This window comes from Nilaparvata lugens, chromosome 4 (assembly GCF_014356525.2).
Source record: "Nilaparvata lugens isolate BPH chromosome 4, ASM1435652v1, whole genome shotgun sequence".
Taxonomy (NCBI): Eukaryota; Metazoa; Arthropoda; class Insecta; order Hemiptera; family Delphacidae; genus Nilaparvata; species Nilaparvata lugens.
In genome coordinates, this window is record NC_052507.1 from 68,783,999 (window position 1) to 68,807,051 (window position 23,053).

General features: G+C 36.1%; 1 protein-coding gene across 1 annotated transcript in view; it reads right to left on the bottom strand.

Annotated features, from left to right (window-relative positions):
- LOC111059850 (adhesion G protein-coupled receptor A3) overlaps positions 1 to 23,053 on the bottom strand; it is a 40,181-nt gene that overhangs the window by 1,726 nt on the left and 15,402 nt on the right. Inside the window, exons 13-19 of the mRNA XM_039427077.1 lie at positions 12,797 to 12,962; positions 11,322 to 11,559; positions 9,762 to 9,953; positions 7,441 to 7,545; positions 5,755 to 6,713; positions 2,907 to 3,193; positions 398 to 470 (exon numbers count right to left, since the gene is read on the bottom strand). Coding sequence (XP_039283011.1) covers positions 398 to 470; positions 2,907 to 3,193; positions 5,755 to 6,713; positions 7,441 to 7,545; positions 9,762 to 9,953; positions 11,322 to 11,559; positions 12,797 to 12,962 — 2,020 coding nt within the window. The remainder of the gene's footprint in view (positions 1 to 397; positions 471 to 2,906; positions 3,194 to 5,754; positions 6,714 to 7,440; positions 7,546 to 9,761; positions 9,954 to 11,321; positions 11,560 to 12,796; positions 12,963 to 23,053) is intronic.

The following is a 23,053-nucleotide window of genomic DNA, read 5'->3' on the forward strand; positions in this document are numbered from 1 at the left end:
GGAGGGATCTTTTGATGTGGATGGGATGGCAACTCTCAAAGTGTATGAACTGTTGATTGCGGGTGGATTTGGTAAAACACTGGTGGATGAGGCATTGGAGTCACAAAGGATTATGTTTATGTCTAGAAAGTTGATGGAGGAGTCAGATAATTCTAATCCAGGTAAAGGAGACAGAGTAGTTGGAGTTGAATTGATTGAGGAAGTGTGAGAGCGTATCATGTACATGAGGCCATATGAGGAATATGTTATCAATGGAACGACGCCAGCTCCACCAAATTCCTTTTCCAGCAGCCAGCATCCACTCTCATTTATAAGCAGCCTCCAAACCTTCAAGAAACTTTCAGCTAAAACCGATCAACCACCTCTGATGGAACCCCAACTCCACTTGGTAACCTACCCAGAAAGTACTCCCGCTGTGAAACCTGCCCCATCTCTGATTCCTCTATTTCCTTTACGAGTCCAATCACCAACTACACCCATCAATCCAGTAATTGCATTATTAGCATGACCTATTCCACCCTCTAGGTTTCCTAATAATTGCGAAGTATTGCTACAACGCGGACTAGCTACAGTCGGATATGGGTCGGGGTCAGTAGCCGTACTGACAGGTGGAGTTACCGGACCTACACTTCTCCCTCTATCCTGATTCTTTACCCTCTGCTTCTTTCGCGAGATTTTTACTTTCAGGGGAAGAGTGTTTGCCCGTGCCGTTGCTAGCCGATTCGGCCCTCAGCCTTTGGAATACAGGGTGGGTGTAAAGGGAGATTAAGATAACCCTATACAAGGAGACGGATCTGACTATCAGATCCCTACCAATAATTTTATTTATAAAGGTAGTACGCAATCTGAACCAACTGCGAATTGACGGCGAGCAAGCTGTACCTGCAAGCCCGGGATGTGGTTTTTCTATGGGGTTTAAGGTGAGGGCTATGGAGTAACGGTATGGCGGAACTATGGAGTTGTTAGTGATATCTAAGATATCGTCAAATAGAGCACGGTATAGGGTGTAAGCTATAGAGAGTAGGGTGCAGGGTATGAGGTATATGGTGTAGGGTATAGGGAACAGAGAATCAATAATAAGATTATTATTCTCTACAGCAAATAAATATCTGCTCAATAATCCGCAATCTGAGAATTGCGCTCTAGCTCTCAGCAGGCTGGACTGCTAGCTAAATACAGTATATCAATTTCAATTATGTGGTAATTAAAATTTAGAGGATAAGGTTTGAGGTGTGGGATTTCTGAGTCGCGAGCCTGCAGCTGCGAAAGGATTTTCAGCAATTCTGAAACTGCTAAACAGGATTCTGCGCTAATCTGATGACTGCGCGCCGGTTATTAAGGGCCAATCTGTGACTGCCCTTAAGGGTATGGGAATCACTCTCAATCGTCCGAAACGCTTTTAAATTAATAGTCAGTATGTCGACTATTATGAGAGGATAGAAAAGATTTTTCACAGACACAGTCTGTAGAATAATATCGGGAAGACAACAGTCTGTCGTTGTCAGGGTAGGAAAGGATTCTTCCAGGATTTTCCACAAGGAAAATATCGAGTCAGAGACTCCTAATTCAGGAAAAGATTTCAATAGACTTTTCCAAGTAATTGCCAGTCTAAGGACTACCACAAGATCGATCTCTAATTTGCAACTGAGATCACGGGAAAATTCGTGAATTTTCCACAGGTAAAGCCAGCAAATAATATTTGCTATTAAAGAAGACAGGTTTCTAAGAATTTTAGAAAGGATTCGCGGGTCTGAAAACCCGCGACTAGGACGATCTCGAATCTGGAACTGAGATCAGGAAGGATTTTAACACAGGAAGAATTAAGAGAAAGAAAGAGAAAGGATGCCGCAGTCTAGAAACTTCGGCGAGGAAGTCCTCAAGCTGTACCTGAGAGCTAGAAGGATTTTAGAATAGGGAAAGTGAAGAGAGAGAAAGAGAAAGGACGTCGCAGTCTACCAACTTCGACAAGGACGAACTCAAGCTGTACCTGAGTTCTCTAGGAAATGATTGGAATTTTCCTACTAGGTATTACAGCAAGTCAGAAACTGCTAAGCGAATTTAAAATACAGAATAGAATATTAGCCCACTAGTACACCACTATTAGGAGCGCCGCTCGGAACGCAGCCGTACACGAACCCGTTCACCGAACAACTGCTTCCTTCCCAGGTCTTCTTGAAGCTGCACCGGGTCGCTGAAAATTAGGAGGCGGGGGAAAAGAGCTTCCTGACCAATGAGAGTCTGAAAAGACGATCACGCCACTGGTCATGTGACGGGGTTTTGACTCAGCTGCTCCTGATGCTAAGGGTGCAGCAAATGATGACAATGATAGTAATTACTACACTAAATCAGGCCGGTAAACAATATTTCTATTCCAGAAATTTCATGAAGAGCGATACCAACCCGACTCGGTAGCCGCTTAGAGTGGTAAACAAGATCTGGAAATATCTGGTTAGATGAATCCGCTGCTGATGATTTAAAGGGGTTGACGGCGATGGTGATAATGCATACACTACTACCAATCTAACAAAATATATCCGGCAGTCGACCCTATTCTAATTCTAAAATAGAATAAATTTGCTAAATTATACATTAGTCGACGGCTCTACGTCCGTCACAAAAATTCACTTTGTGACACCATCTACCTTCTTCCCTGCAACTTTTGTCCTGCCTTTTACGTAGGTAAAACCACCACTGCCGAATCAATAATCACAGAGCATCCGTCATAGATAATACTTCCTTACCCATCCTTACACATTGCTCTGAACACTTATATTTTAATGCATAATGATCTTGTCTGTATAAGATATTGCTGTATTTGTGAAGGAGAAACAAAAGGGGTAACCTGTTTCCATAAATAAATAAAAATTACAATATGCCAAACAGTTTGGAAACATGTGAGATGTGACTGACCAGTTGATCGTATGCTGCCGTTGTTGAGTCGACCGGGAGGCGGCAGAGCGGAGGCGGGCGTACAGGGGGCGGCCAACCCCCCTAACAGGTTGGGGTTGGAGGTGGGGTGGCAATGAGGCAGCTCCACATGCAGGTTGGTGTTGTTGACCTTGGCCGCCCCCACACCCCCCAGCAGCCCCGGGGGCACGGGTGATGACGCCCCGTCCCCCCCCGCTACGGCGACTGCCAGCCAGCACATTGTTCTGCTTGCGACGCTGCTTCTTGAAGAATTTTCTCGCCACACCTGCACACAATAGCATCATTCAATTTAAAAATTGATGAAGATCACATCACTCACAAGGAGTATTACTAGAGATTACTATTAATATCGGGACACCGAGCTTCGCTCGTTATTTTTATTTATTGATAAACAGAACACAATTCTCTAAAATGATCGTGTTTATATTTCACATTAGACCAGTTATAGAACTGGTCTAAGTATTTCACAGCTGGCTATATGTCATCTTATGAATTTCGGGGATGCGATATTTTGATTTTTCACATACTCACTCGCTCACTCACTCTTTTACTATCCACAGCTGTTTCAGCCAAGAATGATTTATCCTTTTAAAGTAATTCAGCGAGTTTTCCCAAGGATGAGACCTAGTGCAATCGAATTTTTATATCATAAACCTACTATTTTCCAAATTTAAATTTAGATTTTCATTTCGTGAAAATCGTTAGAGCCGTTTTCGAGATCCGTTGAACATAAATAACCAGATATAAAAATATATACAAATATACGGAAATTGCTCGCTTAATATAATAGGATACCGCATATTCATACTGGTCCAATGAAGGCCAATTTTGATATGCGCTAATGGGTGGTTTGTCAGCGCTGGCCTTCATTGGCCTTCGTAAGGAATTTCACTTTTACCAGGCTGAGCCAGAGACTGTGCCAACATGTGGCGCGAGATACCTATAAATTTCATAATAATTATTCTATTTTCAGATTTAACGATTTTAATTTCTTACAGTCTATTTGTTCAAATGTATGGCGTAACCAGCGTATATGTGCAAGTGGAATCTTGGTTATGCATGTCCAAGCGTGCAGATGAGAAAGAAAATCTGGAAAAAGCAATAGGAACACGCACACTGAACGCTTGCACTTGCTGGTTGCGGTCAGTGTGAGCAGCTATAGTCTGTGCAAACCCTAATTTGCAGCATTAGTCTTATGGAGTTCAGCGTTGCCAGATTTTTCAGAACCCAGAGAGCCTGTGAAATGATTATTGTGTGAGAGTAAGAGCGAAGAGACCGTAAGCCTTTTTGATAGAATCAGCATAAAGACGGCAACCGTGTGCACCTATTAATCTATTGAAATAACATTAACCATATTCGTGGGGCTTATATTCATCTATTTTTTTTCTACAAAAACGTTGATGTATTAAAAATTTTAATATAAGTATATAATATTTATGGGATGCTACAAAAGTGGGTCGACGACAAAGTGGGTCGATACACATTTGAGACCGACGACAAACTGGGCTAACGAAAAATGCGGTCAGCGACAGAGTAGGTCACATTCCTGAGGTGACCGCATCTGTAGTGTCAAGAGGCGACAAATTCGGTCGATTTTCATTTCTACACCTCCCGACAGATGCAGTCAGCGACAGAGTGGGTCATTTTTTATCGATATATCGAAATGTTCAATTTTCACTTCTTCCTATCGATTTCAAAACGTCCTTACATTCATTTTTAGGATTGGCAACCCTGTTTCTAATCATTCCTTACCATGTTGTTTGTTGTGAACAAATGTGAATAGTTGAAGGAAAGAAGTGCTATAAAATAGGAGTTGATTCAATGACTTTGTTTTAGAATAGAAATTGTAAAATAGAATTCAACATCATGAACACAAATTAAAGATTCAAATTCAAATTACGAGGCACAAGTTAGTTGATCACTTTATACAACCAATTTTCTGCATTATCAAAGGCTATACGATATCGATAAAGTACAATGTATCGATAACAGAATCTCGATATATATTGTCACATTCTGAGGTGATTTGTCGGTGTCATGAGGCGACAAATGCGGTCGATTTTCATTTTTGCACCTCCCGACAAATGCGGTCAGCGACAGAGTGGGTCACATTCCTGAGATGACCGCATTTGTCGTGTCATGAGGCGACAAATGCGGTCGAAAAAATGACCCACTTTGTCGTCGACCCAGTTTGGCGCTATACCATATTTATTATAGCTACGTAGTTATAAATATAAATATAACCTATTGAAATTGTCTTACCGGTATCTATTTTCATCTTGTTTTTCTATTGGTTAATGTCTATTTTCAACTCATAAATGAATGTAAGACAGCAATAAAGAATAAATAAATAAAGCCCCGTACTGCAAACTGAGGTTTTTACGGACTAACATGCAAGTCATAACGTGCTCAATGGCACTTTTCAACTGTTCTTTTTCGTCTCATACATGATCTGACGTGCACTTGCACATATATATATATATATATATTCAATGTGATCACACCCTTACTATAGTGAGGTCAACGTTATAATAGAAGTATTTGACTAACATTTTTTTTCTATTCATATCTATAATTCATAAAGCAGATAGCGTTATCCTTTTCTAACTCCGCAACATACCACATCGGTTTTTAAACAATGTAGAAGTATAATTGATTTGCAAAATATTTTATTTCAATTATGGAAATTTATTATTTAATCATTGAGAAAAATATACTTTCTTGACAAATAAAATATAACTTATTTTAATCAAGAATGTACAATTAATATTACATCAGATTGTATCTATGTGATTGGGAATAATGTAGAATGTAATGATGACTTACCAATCTGATGAGGATTGTAGAATAGGTCGACCTCATTGGAGCCGATGACGCCATTGTTGTCGGGCCGATAATGGCGGCGGTGCATGAGCATGAGGTCGGCGTTCTTGTCGCGGGTGGCGGCGGCGCCGATCGGCAGCGTGGAGTTGAGTCCGGTGGCGGCCGACTTACGGCCAGAACTGGAGTTGAGGCTGTCCGACGAGGAGACGAGTGGCGGGGGAGCCGGTCGCGAATCGGTCACAAGCCGCGAGCGACAGCAAGGCTTCAACGAGAACCAGGCCTGGCGGACGTCTTCACGCGCCAAGCAGTAGAAGAACACAACAAACATGCCGAGGATGATCAATAGCAGGGCGTAGAGCACACTGAATACGGTCTCCTCGTAGGGGAGGTGGAGCGGTGTGAGAGTGGTGAGCGCCGCACAACACCACACGGAGACGAAGAGGGTGAGCACGATGAGGAACGCTTTCAAGTGGGAGGAGGGAGAGTGCTCGGGGTCCTCCAGCTGACTGGAGGGCGTGGCCACACTGCGAACACTGCCACTGCGCATGCGCAGGTCGTTGCAGAGAGTGAGCGTGTGGTGATGGTTATCGACCAGGGTGAGCTCAAGGTCGGTGGCCTGGGTGCCCTCACTGAGCTGCGCGTTCGAGTCCAGGCTGAGAGCGGCACAGCGCACCATCACACAACGCAACAACAGATAGATCCCCAAACAGCCCGACGGAAACACGAGGGCACTGACCCCCGGGCCAGGCCCCAGGCTGCAGTGGGTCACCGCCGCGTAGCCCCGCAGGTTGACGGCCCCACTCAGCCCCACCAGCAGCAGGGCTATGCCCCACCCCACCAGGTACACCCCCACCAGCGGCTGTCCCACCACCACCTCCTCACCCACCTCCTCTCCTCCTCGACCCCCTGCACCCCCTGGCGTCTCAACCGGATCACGCTTTGATACACGCTTGTACAAACCACTGAAACAATCATAAACAATCATATCAACTCTCAGTCTATTTCTGCATACATAACAAGTATAATATATATACTTTTAATATATACTTTTTATTTCATATTGATGTATCTTATGTGTGTGTGTGTGTGTGTGTGGGAATAAATTGAAATTGAAATAGATTTGGAAAAACAAATGACAATGAATAAACGACTCAAACAAATAGGACTAGTTGATATGAGTAATATTAAAGTAATGTAGCCTACAATGTAAAGCCAGTTACACACATATCAATTTTTGGACGTTCGATTTTCTTGCCGGCCTTATGATTTCTGTCAAATTAAAACTTAACATCATCTGTTTTAATCTAATATTTAATAATTTATAACGTTTAATCTAAAATAATATTTACAAGGACGGCAAAAATCGAACGTCCAAAACTCTATGTGTGTGTAAGGAAAATTAATTTACAAAGTCTTTAAGATACATAGCCTTAGATAAATTTTAATTATGATTAGATTCCACGAGAAACAATCATAAAAGGCTTTTCTGAGAAGGCTTCTCTGATTGGTTCTCGTGGCTTTCAATTGGTATTGAAAGTTAACAGACATTTGTGAAACCTGGTGTTAGAGATATTTATGGATACGTTTCGGTTGACAATAGTTTTGGTAACCCGATTTCGGTTTTTCAGTTCTGCTGAAAAATAATATTTTATTGAAATGCTTGATTGATTTGTTGGAAATAATACTTACTTTATTGTAAGAGCCATCCAAAACAATGAACAAAGAGTCAGATAGTGGAGAACGAGTCCTATAATCTGACAAGTGTTACGATCTTCTGTTTGATAAATGCCCACGCTGAAATAAAATATTAAAATATATTATATTATTATTATTATATTATATTATATATTATTATTATTTTTAATATTATTTTTTTGTACAAATATGTATTTGTAATTTTGGCAATAAATTCAATTCAATTCAATTCAATCAAACAGTTATCATGTGATTAAGTAACATCACATGATATACAAACAAAAAATTTCAACAGAAAGAAACATACGATAAGCAGTCACGGAAACATGTATCTTATTTCAAAGAAAATCAGCCCATTTATATCCAAGATTGGAGAACAAAATTATGGGAGCCTGGAGTAGTTATTAATGAAGCTGATGCCCCACGGTCCTATGTGGTGAAGTCCAATAGTGGAAGAATATTAAGAAGAAATGAGAGGTTTTTAAGAAGACGATGAAATCAAAGGAAAGGTTGAAAAGGAAATGTTTGAGAAAGTAAAAGGGGAAGATGTTTGTATATCATGTGATGTTACTTAATCACATGATAACTGTTTGATAAAATAATAAGTTGTTTAATGAGTTTGGTTTGTTATCTACGTGAATAAAGATGGTTACGTGATTTTCTCTCAGATATCGTTTAAAATGAAGATCCAATAAATAACCATGTAAAATATTGCAACAATGGAATTAAGAAGGTTCAAATACGATTTTGCTCTTCCATTCTAAGTAAATTATGAAATGAAAAGAGAAGATAGGCATAGTCCTCAACACACAACAAAGCAATTCGTGAAATAGTGAACACTACGAATGCAAACTTCAAGAATTCTCTTGCGATTCAACAAAACCACAAGGGTGAATATTATCACACCATCAAACTACAGCTGTTCCATTTGTAACATCTTAGCCTACAACAATTCTTCAAGAACAAGGGAGTGATCCGTGGTCTAGTGGATAGAGTGCCTGCGTAGCAGCATAGAGATCCCGGGTTCAAACCCTCTCAATACAAAAAGTTTTTTAACCAGATCACTCCCGTGTTATCGGATGGGCACGTTAAATTGTCGGTCCCGGCTGAAGTCGGGGACAGTCGTAAGGCCCATTGACGGCTTAAATTATATATTCAGGCGGTAGGACCTTCCCGCAAGGGACTCCCCACCAACAAAAGCCATACGAATTTACTTTTACTAATTCTTCAATTCTTCAGTTCGTATAATAAATGCGAACATAGTTTGATTTTTATTTAATCCTGGATTGAGTTCAACTTGAGATGGACTGCTATTGAGCACACGGGCCTAAAAGTTGAAAACATTCAACAGAGTGGTACATAGTAATATGAAATTTAGAATGAAAGATAATAATCTGGAATGATACATTAACATCGTAAGCCAGTCGTGACTTGTCTACATAGTAACACGAATTTTCTGAAGAGACGTTTACATTATTCAAGTTTGTTGATTGAATTCCAGTTTTTTTAACGTTTGAGTTGAATGGACAATTTTGTAAACTTTCAAGTTTTCATAACCTCGAAAGTATATAATTATGAATTGAAAAAACTAATTAATTTCAAAGTTTTCTACTTAGTTTTCATACTTTTTTAGCATCATACTTTTCTATTTAGTTGTTTTTATACATTCTACATTGACTGACTACTGAAAGTTTGATCTTCAAGATTTAAGTTGAATCCAAAAGTCAAACATCTACAAAATTTGAAGAAGGTTCTACACTGGTATAGTGGATTCAAGTTACTGTTCTTCAAGTTTGTAATTCAATCTTTGTAATTCTGTTTAGTTTAATTAGTCAACTCTTTTTTTATTTATATTGAACTTAATCTTATTTTTTCTTATTTTAATTAAACTTATTTATATTGTACGATACAAATATAATGATATAAATAATTAGTATTTTATTTGAAGATTTAGCATGTAATTCTGAAGTATGTTTAATTTCTGTATAAGTTGTTTTTTTCTTCTGTATTATTTTGTGAGGAGTGCGGTTTTGGACAATGTGCCAGTCGCATCCACACTGATTCACTACTTTCACTACAATGTATCTTTTTTCCAAAAAAATTGAAATTGAAAATACATTTATTTTATTGAAAACTTGAATTCAAGTAAACTTGACTATGGTAAACGTCCCTTAATAGTGATTGTTTGAAACTTGCCTGTAGGTGGTGATACATTAAATAAACATGACACATGATACATTATTAACATCGTAAATCAGAAGTGACTTGCCTCAGAGTAAAAAAGAATTTTGTAATAATGATTGTTAGTAGCTTGCCTGTAGGTGATAAAGAGCAGAGCCATGGCCAGCCATGTGTTTGCCAGCGAGTGCTTGGCCTTTGTGGGCATCTGAATACAGGTATGGTAGAGAGCATACGAGACGGAGGCTACTAGCATACAGGTGGCGCCTATGAACGTGCCCACGTACACTGCTGGAGGAGCCAACCTCCATTTGGCAGGCACTTCCTCTCTAAGCCAAAACAAATATAAACCATTTTAGACACCATTTAATCAATTTTTTCACATATATACTCGAAAATGGCTCTTGAAAAGTTGAAACTAGTTGTTTTGTGATAAAATAAAATTACACTTGATAACGTTTATTGTGTGTTAATAATTGAAGTAGCGATAACAACATTGGCTGTTATTGTTTCTTTTTTGTTGTGTTTCATTCTATCTTTCTTGTTTATATGTTTTCGGAATTGAAATTGTTGTTTGATGTGGATGACGTATTCATATACAATATACATTGTATGTCTTGTAACCCTAAAAAAAGTGAATACAATATACTTTCTGCCAAGAAACATTTTATTTTCAAACTAGTCCTTGACAGAAAGAAGATAGTCCTTTTTAATGTATTCATTGACTATGAATACTGTCTGTCGTTTAGTAACTATTTAATGTTTTGAATGATGATGAATTTCAACTCAAGAGCTTCTATAATAATTTTTTTTTTGTTTAATTGCGGATGATGATTTGATTTTATTTTACCGTAGACTACACGTTTAATTATTTTTTTGGTATTCTAATCTAAACATAATATATAATTCACAAAACGAGAATCTAATAACCTAACAACCATAAATAATTACATGAAATTCAAGATTATCATTAACTTCTATTACTTCAATTTTCACATCCTATACAATATCAACTTCAAGTGAATATTACTTGAACAATATCAAACATATATAAATTTAGTTATATGCTTTTGTTCCAGAGCTAATTTCAAATACGAGTAGAATAGTCAACCGACGTGAGTAATGTACAAACATAAACTAATAATTATTGTTAAGGAATAATATTGATTAATTTAATTCAATGTATTTTTTTAATTTATATTAAAATGATTCAATTTTTTTAATTATTTTTGTGCGTTTTGAATTGTAAATTGAGTGTGTAATTAAAGAATTTTAAAGTGGCACATAGCCTAGCTACATTTCGACTGTTGTATAAATTAGAATTGGAACCGTTTTGGGCGGAAGCCTGTGGTACTTTTCTGTAAGTTGTATAATTCTGAATGATTAAATAAATAAAATAAATAAGAATTATACACGAAAACATTATAATAAAACTACTTATAGCGAATCTGACTGGATTTCTGGATAATATCGTAAAAAGACACATCATTTCAAAATTTCCTGTATCCCTGCGCCAACTTCCTCAAGAATAATTCTCAAGATTTCTTCACCCAGCTCACGCAGCTCAAGAATTTTTCCAGACTTGACAAAACTACAAGACGAATCAAATTGAAGTAAATGATATTATGATGTAGTTTCAAGCTAACGATTTCTTTCATGTTTTGACAAAACCCCCCAAGGCGAGTCAAATGATGTACCTGAGATTAAGATGGCTGACATCTTGAAGGACAGCAAAGTAGCCGAGCTTGTAGCACTGGAAGACGAGGACATCGGTGAGGAGGGGGGAGGAGAGGTTGGAGACCTTGCAGACGTCGTCACGCCATTGGCTGTTGCCGGCATCCCACCACACTGGCCGCAGCCCCCCACTCCACCCACTCCACTCCACCTGCACCATCACGTACACCGGCTCGGCCAGGTACGCGATTTCCACGTCAGCTGGCAACATACAACACATCAATCAACTTAATTCACAACACCATGAATAAATAAATGAATAATAAATAAATAAATTAATGAATAAATAGATAAATGAATTATTCGCATACTTCTAAAATACAAGCAAGCCATCAAATTAATAAAAATTAGAAAAAAAACTGGGCCGTATGAATAAAAACTGAGCATATACTCATGAGCATGGAGCATAAGGTTTTGCTCATGAATTGAGTTTTAGGTTAATTAATTATGAATTTAAAATAATAGCGAAAAAAATGTCATCTCTATTATAATCTTATAATCTCAATAGCCTTCTTATAATCGTCTGCACTCTCATCTTCTTAAATGCCTAAGAATAAGAATAAGAATAAGAATATTTCCTATTCTGTGATGGCAGGAAAAATAGAAGTAACATGACAACTAGGGCTCTGCCCCATTGGAACTCCATCCGATAGGTATCTTTTGTATTTATTCTTTTGTAGGAATAATGGTGATATATATCATAGTTGAATCTAAAAAAAGTTTTATAGTTCTCAACTATTGGTTGTGATCGTATCTGGTATAGTTTCCTCTTACTCACGCGAATTAGCTGAGCCATTTTACTATGAGCAAAAGGTGAAAAGCTGCTCCAGACTAGACTCACCTTTTTTGAAGCATTTGCTTCAAAAATTGAGCAAATACTCTAGTTGATTCATAAAATTTTGAGCATAAGCTTTACTCTTGAGCAAATGCTCAAACTATTTTTTTGATGAGCAAGAGCAAAAGGTTTTGCTCACGTTTATTCACAGTGTTTATAAAATGAAGCATATGCTCAATATTTTAGAAGTATAAGCAAATGCTCAACATAAATTCATATGACCCAATATCACTACAGTAAGCCCTAAACAGAGTTGCTCACAGGTCCTCGTTAAGTATTGCACACAACGAAGCGGTAGAGTGAGGGATGCTAGACGGCAATAATTTTAAACAATTGGGAGATGAAAATTTTTAAGCTATGGTTTTAAAAATGGTACATATTTTCCCGTAATTGATGGAATTAATGTCCTGAAAGTAAGCGATCCAGTTAAGAAAAACATGCTCAATGTTAAGCGCCGGACCTGAGCCAGCCAGGTCACTCGATAATATTATTATAATTGTAAGAATAATATATTTGGACGAAAGCCTGTACCTTCGGCTGTTTAGAATTAGCTATTACATTTTTACATGTACCCTCAACCGGATAAATAAAAATATTTCTCACCGATTTTAACTCCGACTACACTACTAGTGATGGCCATGCTATCATTGGCATTCAAGCGAGGGAACAATTTGCTGTTCTCAAACATGCTGACCATCAGTTGGTATGAGCTTTTTGTTTCCGTATGATGGAACAAAGATGGATGAACTCGTACAGAAGCTTCCATGATCTGTAAGAAACAAAACCAATATCGAGTTCCATTTTTCATAGTAAAACAAAAACTGCAGTATTCTTTCTAAAACTATATTAATGAAAAGTTAATAAAGTCATTGAATTCATTTTTGACTCAAAAGTAATTATTTTCAAAAGTCTCACAAAAGTACAAAACAATAATTGAGGCGGTACACGGAAAAAGGGCACAATAATGTTTTGAGAAAATCGCATTTAAGTTTTTAGTTTGGATAGAACAATGTATTTTATAATTCAATTAAGCATTCTGTTAGTACCAAATCAAAATTCAATACATTGATATCATGTTGATTAAGAATGATAAATGTTTATATTTCTAATTTATTCCAATATATATGTTTGAAAAATTGGTTGTATGTGCCCTTTTTCCAAAGACAAATTTATTCTGTACAAATTTGGGTTTGTTAAACTAAAAAACACATGTTATTTAATGCAAAATAATATATTTCTCTTAAATAAAAAAGTTATATACATATAAAAAAGTTTTCGATCATTTTATTAAAATATGGGTAGGGCATCACTTGTGGTTGAATGTCAGGAGCAGGACCATTCAAGAATCAGAATGTTTTAAAATTAACAGTATCGAAGTTTTCATAGCACAGCAAAGAACCATTTTGTTTTATCTTTATAATAGAATAGTTCATGATAGTGAACTTATTTGACTTTGATCAAGGTTTTGACAGAAACATAGGATCAATAGTCTCACTGACCACCAAATCCCTCCTTGACACAGTTGTTTATAAACAGTGTGAAATGGTGCTTCCTGAGGGGTTATCTCCTATGATAGAGTCCCACGTTGTGAAGCCATATTATGTGAAATGGTGCTTCCTGAGGGGTTATCTCCTATGATAGAGTCCCACGTTGTGAAGCCATATTATGTGAAATGGTGCTTCCTGAGGGGTTATCTCCTATGATAGAGTCCCACGTTGTGAAGCCATATTATGTGAAGTTGTTAATTGTAAATCCTTCACAGATAATACGATGTTTCTGATATTTATAAGAGCAGTCTCTAAATTCCCTCTTTTGCGAATAAATTCACAAAAAATTAAGGCCGTCCGGCTCGCAAAATTACTGGGTTCAAACCTCAGCTCTAGCTCAGTGGTAGAAACATGAATATTATAAATACAAGTAATCACCATAAGGTTCAGTGACCGGTGATTGGTAATTCTTACCGCTGCTTCTATGAAGTTCTTGAAGAATATATATATTTTTCTTGTACGGAAAATAAAAGAATATTTGATGACTGATTATCAGTAACCATGTATCACTAGAGAATAATAAGGACCAACTATAGTTGTTTCTAGTTGATTCTTAAAACGCTCGTCGCGAATACAAGTATTCACCAATATACCCTTCCAAAATTCCTTAGAACTTACAACGCCAGTTCTGGAAGCTCTCTGGATCCTTATATGATATAACTGGAACCTTATTAATATAATTTCTTAATATACTTATTCTGGTATATGAGATGAATATCATCAAAGGATGATAAATATTGAGTGCTCTGAATAAGATTAATATCACTCGATTCAATAATTTTAAGTGCTGCTAAATATTTGTTGATATTAAAACAGCTCAAACTGTATATCACGAGATGAACTAGGATAAAATAAACTTCTACGATTTGTATGCTGACTAAAAACACAAAATATATTCCCATAAAAAAGATATGCATAAAATATTCGATATATCTATAATTCACTTAAATAATCTATTTCTAAAATCTGAATAATTATCACAGGCTTTGCTAATACTCCCAATAATGAGTTTCCAATTCATAAATATATTATATTTAATACTGGTACTTATACTTCCAATCAATATAAAATTCTGCAGATAAAAACCTGTTCGGTCTATAAGTTTGATATGATGTACTTTGTTCAATTAACAAAATTATAATTAATAAATTAATATTCAAACATGAGATCTCAGGGATTTATATGAATTCGGGCTGTGCATGGAAGTAAGCTTCCTACATATATTAAATAAATTCATAAATGTTCTTATGGACTATGTGATATTGTTCAACACGTGGTGACTTTTTATTTTAATTCAAATTAATTGGAATAGCGCTTTTTTTTATTAATTAATTACCCCACTGGACGTAGAAAAAACGAGCTCGTTGAATTATCACTCACTGAATTGAAGTTCTAGACGTTCTCGTGGATTGAATTAATTATTTCCAATAATTAATTAGGTAGGCTCCTTTTCGTCACTGCTGGGCTAACGCGTGATCCAGATTTTTATAAGTTTCTTTCGAATTAAAGCTATTTTTATGGGAATCTTTACAAATTACGAACTCCTTGACAGCACTGAGTTCACAGATAATTACATTCAACACAAATACATTACATTTAAAAAAGGGTTTGGCTTAATAGTTCATTAAAAATTTTTAAAAGGAAGAAGAAAAAAAAACCCTAAACTCCATGTGCATCCTCTCGGGTTGGGATCTTAAGCCAGAAGAAGGAGGTTTTTAGAAAAATTTGCCTCTTCCAAGAATAATTCTGTAAGCTACTCTCTGATTGGCCTTCAATTTAATAGACTCAATACAATTGGTTGCCTTGGGAATCAGGGCTTCCTCGGCTTTATAATAGAAAAAATTAAATAAAAAAGAATTCTTATACAAATGTATGGAGTGTTTATCTTAAATTGATTTCATAAATAAATCCTAACATGCGATGTTACTATATTCAGTCTTTATATGAGTTTTGTATACTCTTGATTTATCATGCTTTTTTAGATTATAATAAATATTTATACAAAAATAATGGGTGTCTGTATTTCTATACATCGACTTCCTTTAGTATGCATAACATATCCTTTATGAGTAAATTTTATATAATTCAACCTGTCATATGGGTTGATCGAATAATCAGCTGATTCGCTCAGTATTGATTCTAATAATTATCGATTTATCCAAGATCGACTAATTCTTTTCAAAATGTAAACAAGTAACTCTAACCTCAATGTTCATGCATTTTATTTTTTATAATCCGCCAATAATAAATAAGCCGCTTTATAACTTTTTGATCTTACCAATGGGTTCTCATAATTATTAAATCACAATTATACATGTTTTCTTATCATTTGTTGATAATGCTATTACTCCTAATCGCTAATAATACTTGATTTGAGTTGATTTATCCTTTGACTAGGTCTAACCTTCTTTCCAATTTTATAGTTCTATTATATTTCATTAGTTCATTTTAAAATATTTGGTGGTATTAATTTACCACGTGACACAATACGCCCTCTGATTTCTGATTTAAAACGACAATTCGAGAATATAATATAAATTTTATGATCCAGTTGGTTTTGGATCAGAAATCATACATGTTACAAAGTCTGTTAATAAATCTACTGAGAATTCTACCTCCTAACAATTCAACAACATATACACAATAAATAAATTCAATTCGAATACATACGCCTTACATTGGCCAATCTCCTTCTATACACAATACACAAATAAAACTATCTCCTCCTCCATACACAATATAAATCTTTTTTCTAATCCACGCTCCGCCCTCAGGCCAGAAGCACATTTGAACGTTGGTGCAAAATCATTGCCAACCTAACAAACTGGTAATTCTCCGACTTGCAGAATATAATATATTTTTTTCCCTCAACATAGAACATGACTTGTACATTTTCATTTCATTCTCTTGCAGAATTTGGGCTTTGCTTTCATATAATGGATATTTTTAAGGATAATCTTTGGTAGGTTTTATCAACAAGAACTTCTTATTCATCTAATACATTGAGACATACATTACATTACATTGAGACAATGTACAATGAGACAATGAGTCATTGAGACATACATACAATACATTTGGTTTAATGCTTTTGGTGGTAACTATGCGGTTTGATCATTTGGCGGATAATTTTAGTGATTTTCTTAATTAATTTATACATAAATAATAATAATATAATATTTTTATAATATCTCTACATGCAATTCACATTTATATGACACTTGATCTTCTTATTCGGGGTATCAGCTTGGATGATTTAATAGGCATTGACTACTCTGGTTTTCGTAGTGGACAGGCGCTGGTTTACATTGGCTTCGGTTCATCACTTGTCGCCATCTTGATGTCTCTTCCTGCTATACAACGGTAAGTTGGCTTTTAACGTTAGAAGTTATTTATTCTCTTGCTTCATTAGTGACGATGATATTAAAGGGTGGTTTCTAAATTTTTTATTTCTTTATTTTCAGGTGTTGTTATTCGAAGTGGATACTCGTCTGCTAATTAAGTTTATTGTTGGCGTTCGTCTGGTACGTATATCTTGTCAGGTAGGCCAATGACGTTTAATCAAAATATTATTGTTTATATCCTTATCGCTTGGTGTCTCGATAATACGGTTTGAGATTAGAAATATTTTCCCACCAAGTTAAATTTAGTTTGCTTTCTTCATACAACTGAACTGTATTACGTTCAGTTACGGCTGCTGTCCGGTTGTTATTTATAGATGAGGCTGTCCTGATGATGATTTATCCTTCATAAATATAAAACCTCGGTATCTTGTATACCTTTTCAAACAATTCTTTGTTTCATTATTGGTAGTTTCTTTTAATCTGTTCTTTTCCAATTCATCCTGTAGTCTTAATTCATCTTTCCTCTTATTTTCATCTAATATTCTCGGTTTCAGTTCGTTATAAATTAGTAGGCTCACAACAATGAACATTTTTATAATATTACCTTTCCCATCATCAATAATAGATTCTTCTAATAACAACAACATAATATTTTCTATCATACCTATAACGCAGTCCTTTATCCATATCACAGCCATAATAAATAGTATACAATACATCAGAACATTTATCATTTCTTTAACAATATAATCTCTCAACATGTAATAGTCAGGTACTTTCACTCTCTTATTATAATTTCTTATTTCTTTTACTCTTCTTAAACACTGTTTATCCTTCATCAAACTCAATACGTAGTCCACTTTATTATTATCATCCGTGCATGTTTCAATCGTAGTTTTCCTTTCAGTTCCGTTTTTATCCCTGTATGAATCCATATTAGTCCTTCCAGTAGCTCCAGTTTCCTTCAATTTATTATGTCCATTTTGCCGGTCACATCGCTGATCTTCTGCTTTAAAGCGAATGTGCCGCGGATGCATGCCGTCGATCTCCGGTCCTCCATCCTGGTTTCGGTCCGGTGTCCTCCTCGGGCGTTTGAAACGTGCATGCGGCCTCCATCGTCGCGCGCGGTACTTCTTTTTCTTCCGCCTGACTTTCCGCCTCCGGGCCTTGCGGTGCATGCCTCTTTTCTCCTGTAGTCGGTCATGCAGTCGGTCGTCCGGTGTCTGCCTCGGGCGTTTCCGTCTCCGGGCCTTACGGTGTATGCTTCTTGTATCCCGAATGTTGTCCTCCCGGTACTCCCTGGTGTCATCCTTTTGTTCCTCCATCCTGGGTTCCTCGGGGTGCATAAGTCCTGTGCGCGGATGCCTGGTGGTGGTCCCTTGATGCGCGGGTGTGGCATTCAAAACGGGTTGATCGCATGTTTGCTCCATATTGCATAACTCCTTTACTATAACCTGGTGCTCCTCGGTGGCGGGTTGCTCTTCCTGCGGTGATGGTTCTTCAGTGGGGAATATAAGGCTCAAGAGGGATTGATGTTTACGGGGCGTTTCAAGTGCATGGCGGGCGGCGGTTTTGTGTGATAGGCTGTCTTGTATGGGCTCCTGTGTGTCTGGTGGTGGGTCATTTGCATGTTGATTTTGTGTTGTCCTTGTTGTATGTGCTACTGTGTATGATGTATTTGCTCTGTTACTATTTTGATTATTTTCGTCCTGTTTTGTGAAATTTACTTCTTGATTTGTGAAAGTTATTTTCTGTTTATTATTTCTATTCAAGCGATCTCTGTTATCATAATATGTTTTTCCATAGTACTGTTTGCTGTTTTGATATTGAAATCTGTTTCTGCAATTATTTTCAGTGTACTTTGCACTTTGCGCATTTGCTCCAGCGTTTGCAATATAGTTTTCACTATTATATTTTTTTCTGAAATGACTATTTTGTTGATTAAAATTTTTTGCTCGATTATTTAAGTGGTTTGGCTCAGACGTAGCTGATTGGATAGAATGTAAATGTTCTATCAGTTCTTCACAACTGGAAATCGAAGATACTGCCAGTGTCATACGAACATTGAAAGGAAGCTTTTTTGATAAGATGTGGACCAGTGATGAATCAGCTAGAGATTCGTCTAACTGATAGTTTCTGCTCATCAGATCTGTTATAAAATCAGTGTAGGATTGGCTATTTCTACTATCGTAAGTGCATAAAATAATTTCTGACAATGCGTCCATCTGTTTACATTTATTCCAATACTGCTGCAGGAACTGGGAAATGAAGTCCTCCAGGCTATTGATATCTCTCATCCGGCTCTGGAAAAACATCAGTGGCTCGCCAAGTAGTAGACTGGACAGTTGGAAACGCCACATTAACCAAGAGGTGGGTGTCAGTTCTTGAACGGCTCTTATTTGGTCCACAAATGGTTTGGGTTGCATGTGACGGTAGGAATTATCAAATTTTCCAAGATTTTGGAAAGGTTGAGTGCTATTTACTGGTTCAATTGGTATATAATGTATTCTGCTGGCTGGAATATTTTCCATGGATGTCGCTAGTCTGGAGACTCTTTCTTCACTTGCGGTCCATTTATCATCTATAGTTTTTATGTTCTCATTCACTTCGTCATATAATTTGGTTATCTTTAGTTGTTGTCCAACTACGGCATTCTCTAATACATCGCATCTCTCACCTGATTTCGCCCCCTCCCCCGTTAAGTTCGCTATACATGTCTGCATGTCACTTTGCTCTTTAATTATTATTTCCATTCTATCGACATTTTCACCCATCTTCGATTCTATCTCGCGCTTATTTTCTAATATCTTTTCCGTTGTAGCTTCTATGATAGTGGTACCTCTTTCTTCACCTAATACGTCTACCCGTTTCTCAATTTCTTTAGGCACTTCATCCATAGCTTTGACATCCTGTCTGACCGTTTTGATCTCTTCTTGTAGGACCTTGGTATTTTCCTCCAATTTATCCTGGATTGCTTTGATAGCTTTGTTGTTTTCTTGGGTTATTTTTGCTTCTTCATCTTGTCCTGCTAAGAGTTGGCTGAGCATGAGTTTGAATTCGTTTGTAGAATCATTTGTCATAAGATTGGTAACATAACCGACTGAAGAGTCTAATGTGGTGTTGCGCTTTTCCAGGTTGATGACTGCGGACGATGGCTGGCTAACCACATCGGTTGGCGACTGGTTCATGGTGACAATATTATGGAATACTTCGAATAAATTGCCAAGTGTACTGCCAAATTTCAGGAATATTAAAATGGATTCAGTGATAGTGCCTATTCTGGATAAAATTGTGTGGTGTTAAAAATTTCAAGTGTCATGTACATATATTACAAAAAGACCTTCGAGTGCTACAGGTACGCTTATCAACATAGACAGATTACGCTAATATAGTTCTTAAAATTTTAGGTAGGGTTTTATCTTCCTTACTAGTAGCTATGCGATTATATTTCGAATAATCTATACCCCTGGTCAGCATACAATATCTAGATTCAAAAAATCAAAATCAAAATTTTACTATAGATTTTTATGGAAATTTCCATCCAATCTTTTCTCTATTATGAGAATTATGTTATCAAACTCGTGTGATACAGTTTGTCTGTATTTATGCAGCTTGAAAAATTTTAATTTGTAGAGCAACTCAATTATTCTAGCCAGAAATTTACAATAGATCATCAGATATATCTTGTCGAATCGACTTCAGATTATACTTCTTGCAGTTTTCAGTTTTATCAATAATTTCATTAATCATTGATAGTGAGATTGAGTAGGTAAGCTTTTCATCACGCCCCACGTTGGGCGCCATATTATGTGAAATGGTGCTTCCTGAGGGGTTATCTCCTATGATAGAGTCCCACGTTGTGAAGCCATATTATGTGAAATGGTGCTTCCTGAGGGGTTATCTCCTATGATAGAGTCCCACGTTGTGAAGCCATATTATGTGAAGTTGTTAATTGTAAATCCTTCACAGATAATACTATGTTTCTGATATTTATAAGAGCAGTCTCTAAATTCCCTCTTTTGCGAATAAATTCACAAAAAATTAAGGCCGTCCAGCTCGCAAAATTACTGGGTTCAAACCTCAGCTCTAGCTCAGTGGTAGAAACATGAATATTATAAATACAAGTAATCACCATAAGGTTCAGTGACCGGTGATTGGTAATTCTTACCGCTGCTTCTATGAAGTTCTTGAAGAATACCAGTACGGAAAATAAAAGAATATTTGATGACTGATTATCAGTAACCATGTATCACTAGAGAATAATAAGGACCAACTATAGTTGTTTCTAGTTGATTCTTAAAACGCTCGTCGCGAATACAAGTATTCACCAATATACCCTTCCAAAATTCCTTAGAACTTACAACGCCAGTTCTGGAAGCTCTCTGGATCCTTATATGATATAACTGGAACCTTATTAATATAATTTCTTAATATACTTATTCTGGTATATGAGATGAATATCATCAAAGGATGATAAATATTGAGTGCTCTGAATAAGATTAATATCACTCGATTCAATAATTTTAAGTGCTGCTAAATATTTGTTGATATTAAAACAGCTCAAACTGTATATCACGAGATGAACTAGGATAAAATAAACTTCTACGATTTGTATGCTGACTAAAAACACAAAATATATTCCCATAAAAAAGATATGCATAAAATATTCAATATATCTATAATTCACTTAAATAATCTATTTCTAAAATCTGAATAATTATCACAGGCTTTGCTAATACTCCCAATAATGAGTTTCCAATTCATAAATATATTATATTTAATACTGGTACTTATACTTCCAATCAATATAAAATTCTGCAGATAAAAACCTGTTCGGTCTATAAGTTTGATATGATGTACTTTGTTCAATTAACAAAATTATAATTAATAAATTAATATTCAAACATGAGATCTCAGGGATTTATATGAATTCGGGCTGTGCATGGAAGTAAGCTTCCTACATATATTAAATAAATTCATAAATGTTCTTATGGACTATGTGATATTGTTCAACACGTGGTGACTTTTTATTTTAATTCAAATTAATTGGAATAGCGCTTTTTTTATTAATTAATTACCCCCACTGGACGTAGAAAAAACGAGCTCGTTGAATTATCACTCACTGAATTGAAGTTCTAGACGTTCTCGTGGATTGAATTAATTATTTCCAATAATTAATTAGGTAGGCTCCTTTTCGTCACTGCTGGGCTAACGCGTGATCCAGATTTTTATAAGTTTCTTTCGAATTAAAGCTATTTTTATGGGAATCTTTACAAATTACGAACTCCTTGACAGCACTGAGTTCACAGATAATTACATTCAACACAAATACATTACATTTAAAAAAGGGTTTGGCTTAATAGTTCATTAAAAATTTTTAAAAGGAAGAAGAAAAAACCCTAAACTCCATGTGCATCCTCTCGGGTTGGGATCTTAAGCCAGAAGAAGGAGGTTTTTAGAAAAATTTGCCTCTTCCAAGAATAATTCTGTAAGCTACTCTCTGATTGGCCTTCAATTTAATAGACTCAATACAATTGGTTGCCTTGGGAATCAGGGCTTCCTCGGCTTTATAATAGAAAAAATTAAATAAAAAAGAATTCTTATACAAATGTATGGAGTGTTTATCTTAAATTGATTTCATAAATAAATCCTAACATGCGATGTTACTATATTCAGTCTTTATATGAGTTTTGTATACTCTTGATTTATCATGCTTTTTTAGATTATAATAAATATTTATACAAAAATAATGGGTGTCTGTATTTCTATACATCGACTTCCTTTAGTATGCATAACATATCCTTTATGAGTAAATTTTATATAATTCAACCTGTCATATGGGTTGATCGAATAATCAGCTGATTCGCTCAGTATTGATTCTAATAATTATCGATTTATCCAAGATCGACTAATTCTTTTCAAAATGTAAACAAGTAACTCTAACCTCAATGTTCAGGCATTTTATTTTT